Raw genomic sequence first — 18857 nt, 5'->3', positions numbered from 1 at the left:
TTGTATGTGGTCCTCGCCGTAATCGAACATGCAATCTTGGGGTTGCTAGCGCCACGCTCTCGCCAAGTGAGCCACATCGTTTGTGTGTGTGTTTCTCTCTAGGGGCTCCATGCGTATTGGGAAAGACTTTGTTCTGTTCACCAAGAAGGACAACACTCTGTCCTGCCTGTTCCTGTCTAGAACGTTCCACGAGGAGGAGGGGCTTGACGAGGTAAGGGGTCAGCTGCAGCAGGCACTCTCCCATCCAGCAGACACACTGATGATATGTCCAGTGGCTTAAAACATAGTGTTTTATTTTGTGACTGTCGTGTTATACTCTGATTTACTGAAAGAGCCTTTATTGACTATGTCCACCTATTTGAAACAACACATAACATAACACCTCTTGAGAAGTGTTGTCAGTATGTATCTTAAGGTCCGTTTGTCTCCTCTTGTCAGGTGATCGTACCCCTGCCCACCTGGGACCTACTGACCAGACAGCCAATCACAGGCGACCCTGAGAAGTTTGCCATAGAGACGGAGCTCATCTACAAATACTCTCCTTTTAAAAACGAACAGCAGCTGATGGAACAGTTTAACAAGATAGAGGGCAGCAGCGGTGAGACGTGTGTCTGTCTGTCTGTCTGTGATCATCTATAACCTGAACTGTGTGTGTAGGTACTCTGGTGATCATCTATAACCTGAACTGTGTGTGTAGGTACTCTGGTGATCATCTATAACCTGAACTGTGTGTGTAGGTACTCTGGTGATCATCTATAACCTGAACTGTGTGTGTAGGTACTCTGGTGATCATCTATAACCTGAACTGTGTGTGTAGGTACTCTGGTGATCATCTATAACCTGAACTGTGTGTGTAGGTACTCTGGTGATCATCTATAACCTGAACTGTGTGTGTAGGTACTCTGGTGATCATCTATAACCTGAACTGTGTGTGTAGGTACTCTGGTGATCATCTATAACCTGAACTGTGTGTGTAGGTACTCTGGTGATCATCTATAACCTGAACTGTGTGTGTAGGTACTCTGGTGATCATCTATAACCTGAACTGTGTGTGTAGGTACTCTGGTGATCATCTATAACCTGAAGTTGATGGACACCAGAGAACCAGAGCTGGATGTAGAGACAGACCACCAGGATATCCTGATGGCTGGGACCCCTTCAGAGGGAGTGTAAGTATGGGGTCTGGGTGTGTGGGTAATATATATATATATATATAACTTGAAGACTACCTAGGACTGTGTGTTTATGCTGATGATATCACTTCCCCTCATACAGGAAGCCAGAACGTCGGTCGTTCCGAGCATACGCAGCGGTCCTCTACATCGACCCCAGGATGAGGATCTTCATACAGGGACACAAAGTCAGGACCAAGAGACTGTCATGCTGCCTCTACAAGCCCAGGTTTATATATATATATATACACACACACTACCGCATCCAGAGACTCTCCTGTCTAGAGACATCACTAAGACTAAAATCCTAAGTCCTGTTTGTGTCCATTCAGCTAAGTCTGTGTCTGTCTCTCAGGGTATATAAATACACATCGACTCGATTCAAAACCCGTGCTGAGCAGGAAGTAAAAAAGGCTGATCACCTCGCTAAAATAGGTGAGTTGCCCACATACACACAGATCACCTGGCCAAGATGGGTAAGACACACACGCACACACACACACACACACACACACACACACACACACACACACACACACACAGAACCAGTTCTGCCTTTAGAACCCACTCCCCTCTCTGTGTGTGTGTGTGTGTGTGTGTGTGTGTGTGTTCCAGCGGAGGAGAAGGCTCGTGAGGCGGAGAGCAAAAGTCTGTCTCTGGAGGCCAAACTGGGAGACGACCTGTCCAAAGAGTCACGGGTAAGAACCAACACACACGGCAAGATTAGCAATATCTTGACCCAATGGTCTGACTCCTCTCCTCCCTTATTCAAATCCTCTCTCTGCTCCAGGTCATGTTGCGTAAGGCTCAGGAGGGGGCCATGATGCTGCGACGGGAGGCAGAAGTGAAGAAGATGATTCAGGAGTCCAAACAGAAGTCAGTCAAAATAAAAAATGTAACTTTATAAACAAACGAAAGTCAAACCAAACAAAACGTTAACCCTGCTCTCTCTCCTTCCCCCAGGGCATTGAAGGAGCCTAAGGAACTGAGTTTTATCTTCGGGGTGAACATTGAGCAGAGAGACCTGGATGGGATGTTTGTCTATAACTGCTCTCGCCTCATCAAGATGTACGAAAAGACTGGACCTCAGCTGGAGGGAGGAATGTGAGTAACACACACACACACACATACACTCCCTTCGATTGTCCTCTTATTGGCTAGTCAGTGACCAGTGAGACGACCAGAAATGGTTTCTAATGAAGTGTGTGTGTGTGTGCAGGGCGTGTGGAGGTGTTGTGGGGGTAGTAGATGTTCCATACCTGGTTCTGGAGCCCACTCACAACAAGCAGGACTTTGCGGACGCTAAAGAATACAGACACCTTCTGAGAGCCATGGGAGAACACCTAGCCCAGTACTGGAAGGACAGCAACATAGGTAACACACATAACGTCTATATAACCATGATAGTGGAAGATTGTAATTTAACCCTTATTTTACCAGGTCAGTTGACTGAGAACACATTCTCATTTACAGCAACGACCTAGAGAATAGTAACAGGGGGGAGGAGAGGGTAGCTAATGAGAGAGAGAACAGACACAGAGAGCATTGGTTCCTGAGTTCTGCAAAAAGATAGAATTACAGTTGGATAAATGTAGATTAACCTGAATTTTTTCGCAAGGATTTATACACAACACTAACCTCAACATCAAAACCTTCATTCCAAATCACAATTCCATACCTAAAACCTTGATTTTGGACAAATTTACCTGAATGGACTATTGCTACCAAGGATTATCAAGAAAAAAGTTCTAACAAACCAAAACCTGCAGAAGAAACACAGCGGAACATGGAAATACCATCCAACACAAAACTGAGTGAGTAATGTTCAATCTGAACCTACTTCTGAAGCCAAAAATGAAAAGACAATCATCTCTAGGTAATTTTGTTGTTTAAAGCTTATTATAAACTGTGTGGTTCCAGCCCTGAATGCTGATTGGCTGACTGCCGTGGTATATCAGACCGTATACCACGGGTATGACACATTTATTTTTCCTGCTGTAACCAGTTTATAATAGCAATAAGGCACCTCGGGTTTGTGGTATATTGGCCATATACCACACACCCCCCCACGTGCCTTATTGCTTAGTTATAAACTGGGTAGTTTGAACCCTGAATGCTGATTGGCTGACAGACCATATACCACAGGTATGACAAATAACTTGTTTTTCCTGCTCTAATTACGTTGGTAACCAGTTTATAATAGCAATAAGGCACTTTAGGGGTTTGTGGTATATGGCCAAAATACCACGGCTAAGGGCTGTGTCCAGGCACTCCACACCACTGCATCATGCTTAAGAACAGCCCTTAGCCGTGGTATATTGGCCAGATACCACATCCCTTCAGGCTTTATTGCTTAAATAAATAAGGTTACTAAGCTACCAAGCTGCTAGGAAAGAAACTGACTAAAATTAGCACTGAAGTGTGAAGTGAGGTGTTAAAACTCTTGAGCCTAACAATGGCAGGAGAGTTTCACAGCCCCCCTCCCCACCCAAATGCAGTGGCCTTTGAAGCCCCTTCGATCCCCTGGATTCATCTCTATGTTTAACTGATATGCAGCCAGGACACTTCAAATGTAAATTACCTTAGTAAGAAACAATATTGTTGATTTGATCACATCGGAAGATATCCTCAGAATCCACAAAATACAACAGCCACAGGACAACTTTGTTTGGACGTCGTAAAGGATCATTTGCCGAAACTGAAAAGATATAGCCAGCTAACAACCTCCTTTTCCACATGGAAAAGATGGTGGACAGAGACTTGCTAGATTTTCTACAAGGAATCTATCTTCCAAAAAAAGCTTCTCCCAAGTAGGTGTGACACCTACTCCCGTTGCCTGCTGCACTGCTGCTTGGATTCCACCTGGTGATCTGTTCACCATCCTCCCTGGCCTGTCTCCCCCTGTCTGGTACAGATACCACTGCCTCTCCCCGAGCTTTTGTTCGCCTCCAGCACACACACACACACACACACTGTTGGGGCAAGTGACTATGAACTTACAATGGCTAGCCCCAAGTTGTTATATTTTTCTCTTGTGCTTTATGCTATTTGCCTCATGACTCCTGCGTGCTTTGTTGACTAGGAACCTGCTTGTTTACCCAACTGTGGGACAGACTATTTGTTCTCAGACTCTGACTCTCTATTGGTTACACGGACTCTTGACCTTCCATCCTGTTCTAACCACCTCTCGCCAGCTTTGTATTCATGGTACCTGATGGAATTGCTGCACAATATTATCTTGTTGCCATCGAATGCACATTCAGATGTTATAAATCAGCACTGCAGAGATCTCCCTGTCCTCTGCCGTGCCCTGATTTTATTACCGCTGATTATATCTGGAAATGTGCATTTACATCCTGGCCCATCTGTTGCTAGCCTCAATTCTGATTTGTGCTCTGATATCTGCTTCACTGATTTCTGCTTTCGTAAAAGCCTGGGTTTTCTGCACGTTAACACTAGAAGCTTGTTACCAAAAGTTGATAAATTGAAAGCTCATTACTGAGACGTGGTTAAGAAAGAGTGTTTTGAACACTGATGTTAGCCTTTGGTTATAACCTTTTTTGGCAAGACAGATCTTCCAAAGGTGGGGGAGTGGCAATATTTACCTTCAGTACTCAGTTATCTCCACCAAATCTGTCCCCAAACAATTTGATTTGCTGGTATTAAGCAGTAAACTTTCAAATAGCTCTTTGTTGACTGTTGCTGGGCGTTATCAGCCACCATCAGCACCGGCCTGTACCCTCTCCTGGCCCCTTACACTTAGTCTGCAATTGTCCTGCTAGGTGACATAAACTGGGACATGTTTAAACCACCCTCCCATCTCCTAAAGTAATGGGACTCCCTAAATCTTTCTCAGATTACCAATCCCACAAAATATGACTCCAAACACCCAGAAAAGGCTACTCTCCTCGATGTTATCCTCACAAATAATCCTGATGGTTATCAGTCTGGTGTTTTCTGTAATGACCTTAGTGATCACTGTTTTACAGCCTGTTTGTAATGGCTTCTCAGTAAAACGACCTGTCCTGATTTGTCATAGACGCTTGCTAAAAAACTTTAACGAGCAAGCCTTCCTTCATGAACTGGCCTCTGTAAATTGGTATAGAATCAGCTTAATCCCTTCTGACGAAGACTCTTGGACCTTCCTTTTTTGATATTTTCAGTGGTATCGTTAACAAATACGTACCCATAAAGAAAATAAGAATTTAAAACAGGTTCGGCCCCTGATTTGACGGTGATGTGGTAGTTACTCCAGCTCAAGAATTCCATTTGGCAAATCGCTCGGCACAAGCATACTCATGCTGACTGGCTCTCGTTCAGGCAAATTAGAAATAAGTGCACTCAGGCTATCCATCTCTGACCTTTTTACACTCTCTCCTCTGGGGGAGGTTCCCATTGCTTGGAAGGTAGCCACGGTACGTCCTTTATTTAAAGGGGGAGATCAAGCTGATCCTAACTGTTATAGGCCTATTTCTATTTTGCCCTGTTTATCAAAAGTGTTGGAAAAACTTGTCAATAATCAACTGACTGGCTTTGTTGATGTCTATAGTATTCTCTCGGGTATGCAATCTGGTTTCTGCTCAGGTTATGGATGTGTCACTGCAACCTTAAAGGTCCTAAATGATGTCACCATTGCTCTTGATTCTAAGCAATGTTGTGCTGCTATTTTTATTGACTTGGCTAAAGCTTTTGATACGGTAGACCATTCCATTCTTGTGCGCCAGCTAAGGAGTATTGTTGTCTCTGGGGGATCTTTGGCCTGGTTTGTTAATTACCTCTCTCAAAAAGTACAGTGTATAAAGTCAAAACATCTGCTGTCTCAGCCACTGCCTGTCACCAAGGGAGTACCCCAAGGCTCGATCCTAGGCCCCACACTCTTCTCAATTTACATCAACAACATAGCTCAGGCAGTAGGAAGCTCGTTCATCCATTTATATGCAGATTATACACTCTTAAACTCAGCTGGCCCGTCCCCGGATTTTGTGTTAAACACTCTAAAACAAAGCTTTCTTAATGTCCAACAAGCCTTCTCTGCCCTTTACCTTTGTTTTGGAGGTGTTCAGAACAAGGTTATGTGGATTGGTAAGAAGAATGCCCCTCTCCCCACCGGTGTGATTACTACCTCCTGAGGGTTTAGAGCTTGAGGTATTCACCTCATGCAAGTACTTGGGAGTATGACTAGACGGTACACTGTCCTTCTCTCAGCACATATCAAAGCTGCAGGCTAAGGTTGCATCTAGGCTTGGTATCCTCTATCGTAATTGCTCGTCTTTCACCCCAGCTGCCAAACTAACCCTGATTCAGATGACCATCCTACCCATGCTAGATTATGTAGACGTAATTTATAGATCGGCAGGTAAGGGTGCTCTCGAGCGGCTAGATGTTCATTACCATTCGGCCATCAGTTTTGCCACCAATGCTCCTTATAGCACACATCACTGCACTCTATACCACTCTGTAAACTGGTCATCTCTGTATACACGTCGCTTATTTATAAAACCCTCTTAGGCCTCACTCCCCCTCATCCTCCACATACAACGCCTGTTCTGCCAGTGACATTCTGTTAAAGGTCCCCAAAGCACACACATCCCTGGGTCGCTCCTCTTTTCAGTTCGCTGCAGCTAGCGACTGGAACGAGCTGCAACAAACACTCAAACTGGACAGTTTTATCTCAATCTCTTCATTCAAAGACTCAATCATGGACACTCTTACTGACAGTTGTGGCTGCTTCGCGTGATGTATTGTTGTCTCTGCCATCTTGTTCTCTGTGCTGTTGTCTGTGCCCTATAATGTTTGTATCATGTTTTATGCTGCTGCCGCCATGTTTGCTCCCATGCTGTTGTTGTCGTCTTAGGTCTCTCTTTATGTGGTGTCTCTTGTCGTGATGTGTGTTTTGTCCTATATTTTTATAATAAATAAAAAAATGTGTCCCCGCAGGAGGCCTTTTGGTAGGCCGTCATTGTAAATAAGATTTAGTTCTTAATTGACTTACATAGTTAAATAAATACATATAGCTTCAGGGTTACATTAAATTAGTAATTCTAGCGTTAAGAAAGTTGACATTCTCCACTTTTTTACAGTATACAACTAACATTGTAAGCTAAAGCATTGAAAGAATATCAAAAACTTCTTAAAGGAATACAGTTAATCCCCTACCCAAGTGTAGGCTACCATACCCCTCACTCTCTGTCTACAATGTCCCTCGCCCTGTCTACCATGTCCCTCCCCCTCGCCCTGTCAACCATGTCCCTCCCCCTCGCTCTGTCTACCATGTCCTCCCCCCCCTCTGTCTACCATGTCCGTCGCCCTGTCTACCATGTCCCTCCCCCTCGCTCTCTGTCTACCATGTCCCTCCCCCTCGCTCTCTGTCTACCATGTCCCTCCCCGCTCTCTGTCTACCATGTCCCTCGCCCTCTGTCTACCATGTCCCTCGCCCTCTGTCTACCATGTCCCTCCCCCTCTGTCTACCATGTCCCTCCCTCGCCCTCTGTCTACCATGTCCCTCCCCCTCGCTCTCTGTCTACCATGTCCCTCCCCCTCGCTCTCTGTCTACCATGTCCCTCCCTCGCTCTCTGTCTACCATGTCCCTCGCTCTACCATGTCCCTCCCCTCGCTCTCTGTCTACCATGTCCCTCCCCCTCGCTCTCTGTCTACCATGTCCCTCGCCCTCTGTCTACCATGTCCCTCGCCTCTGTCTACCATGTCCCTCCCGCCTACCATGTCCCTCCCCTCGCTCTCTGTCTACCATGTCCCTCCCCCTCGCTCTCTGTCTACCATGTCCCTCGCCCCTACCATGTCCCTCCCCTCGCTCTCTGTCTACCATGTCCCTCCCCCTCGCTCTCTGCCTACCATGTCCCTCGCTCTCTGTCTACCATGTCCCTCGCTCTCTGCCTACCATGTCCCTCGCCCTCTGTCTACCATGTCCCTCGCTCTCTGTCTACCATGTCCCTCGCTCTCTGTCTACCATGTCCCTCGCTCTCTGTCTACCATGTCCCTCGCGCTCTGCCGACCATGCGCCGCCCCGCTCTTCCTGTCTACCATGCCCCGCCCCCTCGTCCAGTCTACCATGCCCCTCCCCCTTGCGCGCCCTGTCTAGGGTGCAACATGAGGGGGACAACAATACATGCAGGCAGGATGTTTAGTAGGCTAAATATACATATCAAGGGTAGCAAAACAATGTAACTATTAATCTGTGTATAGCTCTAGTTAGACACACTACTGTTAATGAGCATAGTTACGCGTGGTTGTATAGTTTCTGCAACAGCCTTAGTCCATATGTCTAGCATGTTTCTGCTTTTCCCACTTTTTTTAGCTCAGAAGGGCATAGTGAAGTTCTGGGATGAGTTTGGGTACCTGTCGGCCAGCTGGTCCTCACTCCCCTCGGCTGAGCAGAGATACAAGAGACGCCGCGCCATGGAGATACCCCTCACCATACAGTGTGGTGAGTTGTACACAGAGACACTTTAAAGTGTGTCAAGTCACACACATACACACACACACACACACACACACACACACACACACACATATTTAAATAAATAGACAAGCTCTGAGGTTTGTCTTTCTCTCCCTATCTCTGTAGATAAATGTCTGAAGTGGAGGACTCTGCCATTCCAGATGGATGCGGTGGATAAACGTTACCCAGACAGCTGGGTGTGTCTGATGAACCCTGACAGCACTCAGGACAGGTAAACACACACACACACACACACACACACACACACACACACACACACACACACACACACACCTGCAGGAACACCACATACAGTATATCTCAAATGTTGTGTGTGTTGTAGGTGTGATGCAGCGGAGCAGAAACAGAACCTCCCATGTGGAGTTCTGAAGAAGGACAGGCAGACGGCCGAGGACAAACAGAAAGAACTGACAGAGAAGATCAGACAGCAGCAGGAGAAACTAGAGGCTCTGCAGAAAACCAGCACCATCAAATCAGCAGCAGATGTGAAGAAGTTGCCTCTGGACGTCAGCATGAGACCCATGAATGACAGTTCTTCCCAGGTACACACACACACACACACACACAGTCACACAGTCACAAATACTCCCCATCTACAGGTAAACACACACTACATGTATACAGACATACTTAACCTCTACTGGTTTCACACATTAACACATACTGTCTCCTGATATCTGTATATAATGTTTCATGTTCTCTCTGTCTCCTAGGCAACCAGGTCTTCAGAGCGTGTTTCACGCCCTCGCTCCCCCCCTCTCCCCGCCCTCCTCAAGAACGCCCCCAGCCAGCCGCCAGCCCTCAACCGCAAACTTACCAATTCACCTCGACCGACCGCCCGGCCTGCTGCCCCAGCCTCCAGAGTCGACCAATCTAGAGCCAGAGCTGCAGCGAAGCCATCACCCCCTCCAGCTAAGCCCGCCCCCAAAGCCCCAGCCAAAATCCCCGCCAAACCCACCCCTCCAAGCCGCAGCTCACGGGTGAGTATGTTTGTGTGTGTTGTCCTTTATCAAATCTATTACGGTTATGTTAAAATAGTGAGAGACTTTGGGAATTAAGCCATTTATCTACTTACCCAGAGTCGGATGAGGTAGACTTCGTCATTGCACTATTAAAAACAGGTTTTTAGAAATGTTTGCGAATGTTAGCATTTGCTCGCAAAACTACCTCTAACTTCCTTCAAACTGGATTCAGAGACATAAAAATGGAATCCATGAGTTAATTGCCAAATACCAAAATAATTTTCCAAATACCTTTATGGTCCTTTAGCAGTATCAGTAATATCTATGGTGTTTCTACAGATTCAAGCCAAATCGTCTCTTGCCAAAGCAACCACACCTGCTAGCAGCCAGCGCAAGAGAGTGATGGAGCAGGAGGAGAGTGAGGAGGAGGAGGAGGAAGAAGAAGAGGAGGAGGAGGAGGAGGAAGAAGAAGAAGAGGAGGAGAAGGAGCCTCAGCCCAAGAAATCCAAGATGGCAGCTGCAGTGGGGAATCGTGGGAAAGCTGTTGAGAAAGCTCCACTCAAACGGGGAAAGGTGGCGGAGGTACACTCTCTCTCTCACTCACACACACACACACACACACACAAACACACACATTCACTGCTCAGACTATCAAACTGTCAATCTATAGAATATCTGTATACAATGTATCAGACAGACACAGGAAAGTACTGCATGTGTAAGAGGAGAGGGAACGGAAAGATAAAGGGGAAGGGAAGACGAGTGAGGACGGAGAGGTGATGTTAGGGACGGAGAGGTGATGTTAGGTACGGAGAGGTGATGTTAGGTACGGAGAGGTGATGTTAGGTACGGAGAGGTGATGTTAGGTACGGAGAGGTGATGTTAGGTACGGAGAGGTGATGTTAGGTACGGAGAGGTGATGTTAGGTACGGAGAGGTGATGTTAGGTACGGAGAGGTGATGTTAGGTACGGAGAGGTGATGTTGGGTACGGAGAGGTGATGTTGGGTACGGAGAGGTGATGTTGGGTACGGAGAGGTGATGTTGGGTACGGAGAGGTGATGTTGGGTACGGAGAGGTGATGTTGGGTACGGAGAGGTGATGTTGGGTACGGAGAGGTGATGTTGGGTACGGAGAGGTGATGTTGGGTACGGAGAGGTGATGTTGGGTACGGAGAGGTGATGTTGGGTACGGAGAGGTGATGTTGGGTACGGAGAGGTGATGTTGGGTACGGAGAGGTGATGTTGGGTACGGAGAGGTGATGTTGGGTACGGAGAGGTGATGTTGGGTACGGAGAGGTGATGTTGGGTACGGAGAGGTGATGTTGGGTACGGAGAGGTGATGTTGGGTACGGAGAGGTGATGTTGGGTACGGAGAGGTGATGTTGGGTACGGAGAGGTGATGTTGGGTACGGAGAGGTGATGTTGGGTACGGAGAGGTGATGTTGGGTACGGAGAGGTGATGTTGGGTACGGAGAGGTGATGTTGGGTACGGAGAGGTGATGTTGGGTACGGAGAGGTGATGTTAGGGACGGAGAGGTGATGTTAGGGACGGAGAGGTGATGTTAGGGACGGAGAGGTGATGTTGGGTACGGAGAGGTGATGTTAGGTACGGAGAGGGGAAAAGCTCTTTTGGAGGAAGAACACGAGTCTGACACATGGAGCACACCAGTTTACCCATAGTTCAGAGGTCATGTGATGTCATCGACCCCACAGGTACCCACCCCCCCACTCAGCACCAAACCCCCGCTGCCTGAGAAGAGGAGTGCTACCATACCAACAAGGCTGCCCCCCGCAACACCACCGCCAGCCAAACCCATCCCCACCCCGCCTAAGCCCTCGGCTGGGGCGAGAGCCAAGGTACCCACCAGCCACGGCGCAAGAGGCTACACCTTCTCTACTCATAATGTTATCTGTCCTATCCCTCTCTCCTAACTCTAATCATAATAGAATAGATCCTCTCCTTCTCTCATAATTCTACTCTAAATGGAATGGGTCCTGTCTGTCTCCTAACTCTACTCTTAAGGGGGTTTTCGCATATAGTCCTCTTTAAAATATCTGATCTCAGTCTTCTTTAAAGTGAACTTTGGGGTTAAGAAAAACCAAAAAACTCTTATCTTGCTTTTGAATGAGGACTCGACTCTTTTGCCACTTCACTTATTTTTCCTCTTTGCGTTCACATTGCTATGTTTAGAAAGGAACCGACATCTTTTCCCAACATTCACTCAATGCACTGTGGGTTTTTTACATAGTGCAGGACAAGCCATTCCATCAGAATGTGTTAAATTACAGCTAGATATACCTATTTACATTTTGGAAGCTAATAGATTGCATTTAGTTAAGAGACATCATTGTAATCTGAAGATATTATTAACATTGACGTATTATTGGTAACAGAATAAATAGCAGAAGAATAACTGCAGATGAAATAATGCTAGAATTGATTTTGCACCCCAAGTTGTGATTCTCTCCAAATATTGTCACACTATTCAAATCCCAGAATTGAATAAACGGCTTATGAAGCTCTCAGCCTATAGATCACATATTGGAAGCCAAATAATCTGAACTATTATTTTGGAGTTTGTGCATCTTTGACAATCTCTAATCAATATCCATAAATGGCATGTTTTTTTCAACGAACCTGCACATCTCTTTGTTGTGGCACCAATGTGAGGGTTTATGGCAGGGAAACTGTGTTGCAGTAGTCTAGTGTGAGGTACGGGAATACTGACACGCAAACCTGAGGACCCAACACAAAGGTTCCATCTGTCTCAACTATTCTATATATAGTTGCTTATATTCTGCTCTCCTGCTCTCTTTTCTCAATAACACACCACTCTTGTATTTCTTCACACACACTTACTACTAGACAGTTTGAGCAGTGTGTTTTCTGTGTGTAATGTTTTTAGGTGACAGGCAGTGCAGAGGACGAGCACCCAGAGAATGAACCGAAGAATGCTCAGAAAGGTGATTTTCATTACATTCTTGATGATAGTTGATTTGCTGAGAAGATTTCCTATTAGCAATGCCATAGACATCAGAGTTTCAGGACAAAGCTTCACAAATTCCTCTGTTGTCTCCTGAAGATAAGGGTATGTTGGTGGAGGTACGTGTGAATAAGGAATGGTTCACAGGCAAAGTGGTTGCTGTGGAAACCAGTAAGCAGAGCGTTCGCTGGAAGGTGAAGTTTGACTACGTCCCCAGATCCACCCCCAAGGACCGATGGTAGGCTCACCAACTCACCGTGTTTGTGCTTTGTTGTTTTCCCTTTATATGTGTGTTGTACTGGGGCTGGGAATTGCTAGGGACCTCACATTTCGATATTATCACAAGACTTAGGTGCCGATACAATATGTATTGCGATTCTCACGATTCTGTATGTATTGCAATTTGATACTGCTATTTTATTATATTGCGAACTATGTCTGCTGCAGAGAGACAAGAAGGGGCATGAGAAAACAAGTTTTGATCAGTCAGGCAAATAAGTGCTGAAAACATGTTGGCTCACTATTTAAAAAGATGGAGAACAAGCTATAGCTATTCTATTTATTTAAATCGGTACTTGGAGTAAAATATCAATATATTGTCCAAAAATAATATTGCATATGTAACTGTAAAGATTTTTTCCCCCATCGCTATGCTGTACCAGTGGCCAATGATGTGCCAGTTTCTATTTCATTTCCAAATGTTTTGATACGTTTCTGTGCTCAGGAGTTTTGCGGTGCTGTTATTACGGTGGTTAAGGGCAGGTTGAGGTTGTTGGTATAATTTATGGTTGTTGTTATTAGGGTTTTCAAAGGCAGTGAGGAGGTGAGGTTGATGCGACCGCCCTCTCCCCTCTCCCAGACCCCTGACACACAGCAAGGGGAGGGGACTGAAAAGGGGCCCGCCCCCATGGAACCCGACACCACCCAACCAGGAACCAGTCGAGAGGTGACTGACAACCTGGTCAACATGATGAGGTAACCATGACTACCTGATACTCTGTCATTGAGTCCTACCTGTTGGTTTTTGGCCTCCAATTGCTAGTTTTTTTTCAGAGGGCAAATGGAACGGGGATGTCACAACTCTCATTTTGTGTGTGGTGTTCTCTTCAGGACGCTGCTGCGTTATTTCTTCCCTCCTGATTTCCGGATCCCGAAGGACGATGTCAACAGCATGACCGCAGAAGAGCTAGTGGCCTTCCCTATGGTGAGACTGACCTTTAACTCCTGACCTCTAACTTTAACCCATGTCTTCTAGAGACCTGCCCTGGAGTCTGCTGCAGTCATAGTAGACAGTCATATCATTGTAATTCATACCAAAGCAAAATCGTATGTATGTGTGTATATATATATACACTACCGTTCAAAAGTTTGGGGTCACTTAGAAATGTCTTCTTTTTTTAAAGAAATGCAAAAAAGAAATGTCCATTAAAAGAACATCAAATTGATCAGAAATGCAGTGTAGACATTGTTAATGTTGTAAATGACTATTGTAGCTGGAAACGGCTGATTTTTAATGGAATATCTACATAGGTGTACAGAGGCCAATTATCAGCAACCATCACTCCTGTGTTCCAATGGCACGTTGTGTTAGCTAATCCAAGTTTATCATTTTAAAAGGCTAATTGATCATTAGAAAACCCTTTTGCAAGTATGTTAGCACAGCTGAAAGCTGTCGTGCTGATTAAAGAAGCAATAAAACTGGCCTTTAGACTAGTTGAGTATCTGGAGCATCTGCATTTCTGGGTTCGATTACAGGCTCAAAATGGCCAGAAACTAAGAACTTTCTTCTGAAACTCGTCAATCTATTCTTGTTCTGAGAAATGAAGGCCGTTCCATGCGAGAAACTGAAGATCTTGTACAACGCTGTGTACTACTTCCTTCACAGAACAGCACAAACTGGCTCTAACCAGAATAGAAAGAGGAGTGGGAGGCCCCAGTGCACAACTGAGCAAGAGGACAAGTACATTAGAGTGTGTAGTTTGAGAAGCAGAAGCCTCACAAGTCCTCAACTGACAGCTTCATTAAATAGTGCCCACAAAACACCAGTCTCAACGTCAACAGTGAAGAGGTGACTCCGGGATGCTGGTCTTCTAGGCAGAGCTCCTCTGTCCAGTGTCTGTGTTCTTTTGCCCATCTTAATCTTTTATTTTTGTTGGCCAGTCTGAGATATGGCTTTTTCTTTGCAACTCTGCCTAGAAGGCCAGCATCCCGGAGTCGCCTCTTCACTGTTGACGTTGAGACTGGTGTTTTGCGGGTACTATTTAATGAAGCTACCTGTTGAGGATTGTGAGGCGTCTGTTTCTCAAACTAGACACACTAATGTACTTGTCCTCTTGTTCAGTTGTGCACCGGGGCCTCCCACTCCTCTTTCTATTCTGGTTAGTGCCAGTTTGCGCTGTTCTGTGAAGGGAGTAGTACACAGCGTTGAAAGAGATCTTCAGTTTCTTGGTAATTTCTCGCATGGAATAGCCTTCATTTCGCAGAACAAGAATAGACTGAGTTTCAGAAGAAAGTTCTTTGTTTCTGGCCATTTTGAGCATGTAATCGAACCCACAAATGCTGATGCTCCAGATACTCAACTAGTCTAAAGAAGGCCAGTTGTATTGCTTCTTTAACCAGAACAACAGTTTTCAGCTGTGCTAACATAATTGCAAAAGGGTTTTCTAATGATCAATTAGCCTTTTAAAATGATAAACTTGGATTAGCTAACACAACGTGCCATTTGAACACAGGAGTGATGGTTGCTGATAATGGACCTCTGTACGCCAATGTAGATATTCCATTAAAAATCAGCCGTTTCCAGCTACAATAGTCATTTACAACATTAACAATGTCTACACTGTATTTCTGATCAATTTGATGTTATTTTAATGGACAAAAAAATGTGCTTTTCTTTTAAAAACAAGGACATTTCTAAGTGACCCCAAACTTTTGAACGGTAGTGCATATATCTATCTGACCGTGTGTATGCATGCGTCTGCAGAAGGAGTATTTCCAGCAGTATGAGCTGGGTCTCCAGTCTCTGTGTAACTCGTACCAGAGCAGAGCTGACGCCAGAGCCAAAGCTGTGGAGGAGAAGAGTACCAGCGCTGAGACCAAACTCAGAGAGGCAGACGAGAAGCTGCAGAAACTACGAACCAACATCGTACAACTGCTGCAGAAAGTACAGGAGGTAAGACATACACCAAAATCGAAACTTAGCTACAGAGAAGATGAGAACCCGCATGCACGCACTCACGCACACGGACAAACTGAAATGGAATGTCGCTCCTTCCCTCCTGCAGGACATTGACATAAACACGGATGACGAACTGGATGCCTACATCGAAGACCTGCTGACCAAGGGGGACTAGTGAGGAGACAGACAGACTCTCGGAACCCTGTCTTGCTCTCAGAACCTTGGGTCCGTCTGTACTTCCCAAAGTACTGTAGCTCTGTAGCTCCGCTACAGATGCTCTTTACCCATAACCCTCCACGAGGCCTGCCCGCCCCGCTCTGCAGATGGAGAGGAGAGGCAGCTGCTGCCTGACCTGCTGCTGTTGCCGTTTGGTCCCCAAGTTTGTTTTTATAAAACTGCAGTATGGTTTTGTGTTTCTCGGTCTGTTGTTGTTTATTTAACATTAGCATGCTCTGGTTTTGGATGGTCCATTCTGAGATTAGCACGTAACGGACATCTCTTTTTAGTCCTTTTATATCAACAATCTATTATGTTATATACAAGCTCTGTTACGCTACTGTATGTTACACCAACCAGTCCTGATTGACTGCAGAACTGAAACTCTTCTCAATCTGTAGGTGGGGATCAGATTCTGCTCTGTTGCTGTGTTCTGATCTTGTGCCGCGTACACGCATACATACGCACGCCAGTCCAAGTACGGCACCAAGCGTCGCCGATCAAAGTTCCTGTGATGTAGATGACAGGCAGTTCTCTGATTTCAGAAGAGGGTCTGATGGTAACCTAAACTATGGAGCAGTTAAGATTCATAAGTATTCTCCATATTGATCTGTGATCAGGTGGAGAGAAATTACATGAATCATAAACCTATAATAGCGTCCTGACCTCTAATCCTGACCCATAACCCCTTTACCACCAGTCACAGTCTGATGCAAATCCAGTCCCATTGAGTGCCAGATTTGATGTTAGTTGCCATCAGATGGTCAAGCCTTTTCTACCCTGTGTTGAAGCTTTGTTTAACCCAGTGTTGAAAAAAACTAATCAGTGTTGCCTAGCTGCTTTCAACCACCTCTCTCACACCCTAGCTTCTCTCACACCCTACCCTCTCTCTCTCTCTCTCTCTCACACCCTAGCCTCTCTCACTCTCTCTCTCACACCCTACGCTCTCTCTCTCTCTCTCACACCCTACCCTCTCTCTCTCTCTCACACCCTAGCCTCTCTCACTCTCTCTCTCACACCCTAGCCTCTCTCTCTCTCTCTCTCTCTCTCTCTCACACCCTAGCCTCTCTCTCTCTCACACCCTATCCTCTCTCTCTCTCTCTCTCTCTCTCTCTCACACCCTAGCCTCTCTCTCTCTCTCTCTCACACCCTAGCCTCTCTCTCTTTCACACCCTAGCCTCTCTCTCACTCTCACACCCTAGCCTCTCTCTCACTCTCACACCCTAGCCTCTCTCTCACTCTCACACCCTAGCCTCTCTCTCACTCTCACACCCTAGCCACTCTCACACCCTAGCCTCTCTCTCTCTCTCACACCCTAGCCTCTCTCTCACACCCTAGCCTCTCTCTCTCTCTCTCACACCCTAGCCTTTCTCTCTCTCTCTCTCTCTCTCACACCCTAGCCTCTCTCTCTCTCACACCCTATCCTCTCTCTCTCTCTCTCTCTCTCACACCCTAGCCTCTCTCTCTTTCACACCCTAGCCTCTCTCTCACTCTCACACCCTAGCCTCTCTCTCACTCTCACACCCTAGCCTCTCTCTCACTCTCACACCCTAGCCTCTCTCTCACTCTCACACCCTAGCCACTCTCACACCCTAGCCTCTCTCTCACACCCTAGACTCTCTCTCACACCCTAGACTCTCTCTCACACCCTAGACTCTCTCTCACACCCTAGACTCTCTCTCACACCCTAGACTCTCTCTCACACCCTAGACTCTCTCTCACACCCTAGCCTCTCTCTCTCACCCTAGACTCTCTCTCTCTCTCACCCTAGCCTCTCTCTCTCTCTCACCCTAGACTCTCTCTCTCTCTCACCCTAGCCTCTCTCTCTCTCACACACCCTAGCCTCTCTCTCTCACATACCCTAGTTCTCTCTCTCTCTCTCACACCCTAGCCTCTCTGTCTCTCTCTCTCTCTCACACCCTAGCCTCGTCTCTCTCTCTCTCACACACCCTAGACTCTCTCTCACACCCTAGACTCTCTCTCTCACACACCCTAGCCTCTCTCTCTCTCACACACCCTAGCCTCTCTCTCTCTCACACACCCTAGCCTCTCTCTCTCACACCCTAGACTCTCTCTCACACCCTAGACTCTCTCACACCCTAGACTCTCTCTCACCCTAGCCTCTCTCTCTCTCTCTCACCCTAGCCTCTCTCTCTCACACACCCTAGCCTCTCTCTCTCACACACCCTAGCCTCTCTGTCTCTCTCTCTCACACACCCTAGCCTCTCTCTCTCTCTCTCTCATACCATAGACTCTCTTCTCTCTCACCCTAGCCTCTCTCTCTCACCCTAGCCTCTCTCTCACACCCTAGCCTCTCTCTCTCTCACACATCCTAGCCTCTCTCTCTCACATACCCTAGTCTCACTTTCTCTCTCACACACACACACCCTAGCCTCTCTCTCTCTCTCACACACACACCCTAGCCTCTCTCTCTCTCACACCCTAGCCTCTCTCACTCTCACACCCTAGCCTCTCTCACTCTCACACCCTAGCCTCTCTCACTCTCACACCCTAGCCTCTCTCACTCTCACACCCTAGCCTCTCTCTCTCACACACCCTAGCCTCTCTCTCTCTCACACCCTAGCCTCTCTCTCTCTCACACCCTAGCCTCTCTCTCTCACACCCTAGCCTCTCTCACACCCTAGCCTCTCTCTCTCTCACACCCTAGCCTCTCTCTCACACCCTAGCCTCTCTCTCACACCCTAGCCTCTCTCTCTCACACCCTAGCCCTCTCTCTCTCTCTCTCACACCCTAGCCTCTCTCTCTCTCTCACACACCCTAGCCTCTCTCTCTCACCCTAGCCTCTCTCTCTCTCTCTCTCACACCCTAGCCTCTCTCTCTCTCACACCCTAGCCTCTCTCTCTCTCA

The 18857-nt window shown here is 46.6% G+C and overlaps 1 protein-coding gene across 3 annotated transcripts in view; it reads left to right on the top strand.

Moving 5' to 3' along the window:
• LOC106584997 (ATPase MORC2A) overlaps positions 1-16799 on the top strand; it is a 29994-nt gene extending 13195 nt beyond the window's left edge. For all 3 annotated transcript variants that reach the window (XM_014170716.2, XM_014170714.2, XM_014170715.2), the window contains exons 7-27: positions 103-211; positions 439-598; positions 1058-1169; positions 1276-1401; positions 1528-1607; positions 1788-1870; positions 1963-2048; positions 2136-2276; positions 2392-2546; positions 8485-8613; positions 8755-8860; positions 8972-9191; positions 9363-9629; positions 9951-10193; positions 11325-11468; positions 12518-12575; positions 12695-12833; positions 13397-13570; positions 13706-13799; positions 15579-15767; positions 15880-16799. In XM_014170716.2, the coding sequence (XP_014026191.2) occupies positions 103-211; positions 439-598; positions 1058-1169; positions 1276-1401; positions 1528-1607; positions 1788-1870; positions 1963-2048; positions 2136-2276; positions 2392-2546; positions 8485-8613; positions 8755-8860; positions 8972-9191; positions 9363-9629; positions 9951-10193; positions 11325-11468; positions 12518-12575; positions 12695-12833; positions 13397-13570; positions 13706-13799; positions 15579-15767; positions 15880-15948 (2884 nt within the window). In that variant the 3' untranslated portion in view covers positions 15949-16799. The remainder of the gene's footprint in view (positions 1-102; positions 212-438; positions 599-1057; positions 1170-1275; positions 1402-1527; positions 1608-1787; positions 1871-1962; positions 2049-2135; positions 2277-2391; positions 2547-8484; positions 8614-8754; positions 8861-8971; positions 9192-9362; positions 9630-9950; positions 10194-11324; positions 11469-12517; positions 12576-12694; positions 12834-13396; positions 13571-13705; positions 13800-15578; positions 15768-15879) is intronic.
• Positions 16800-18857: the final 2058 nt, after the last annotated feature.

This window comes from Salmo salar, chromosome ssa24 (genome assembly GCF_905237065.1).
Source record: "Salmo salar chromosome ssa24, Ssal_v3.1, whole genome shotgun sequence".
NCBI classification, from domain to species: domain Eukaryota; kingdom Metazoa; phylum Chordata; class Actinopteri; order Salmoniformes; family Salmonidae; genus Salmo; species Salmo salar.
Note: the sequence above shows the minus strand (reverse complement) of the source record. Positions and strands in the feature narration are given on the sequence as shown.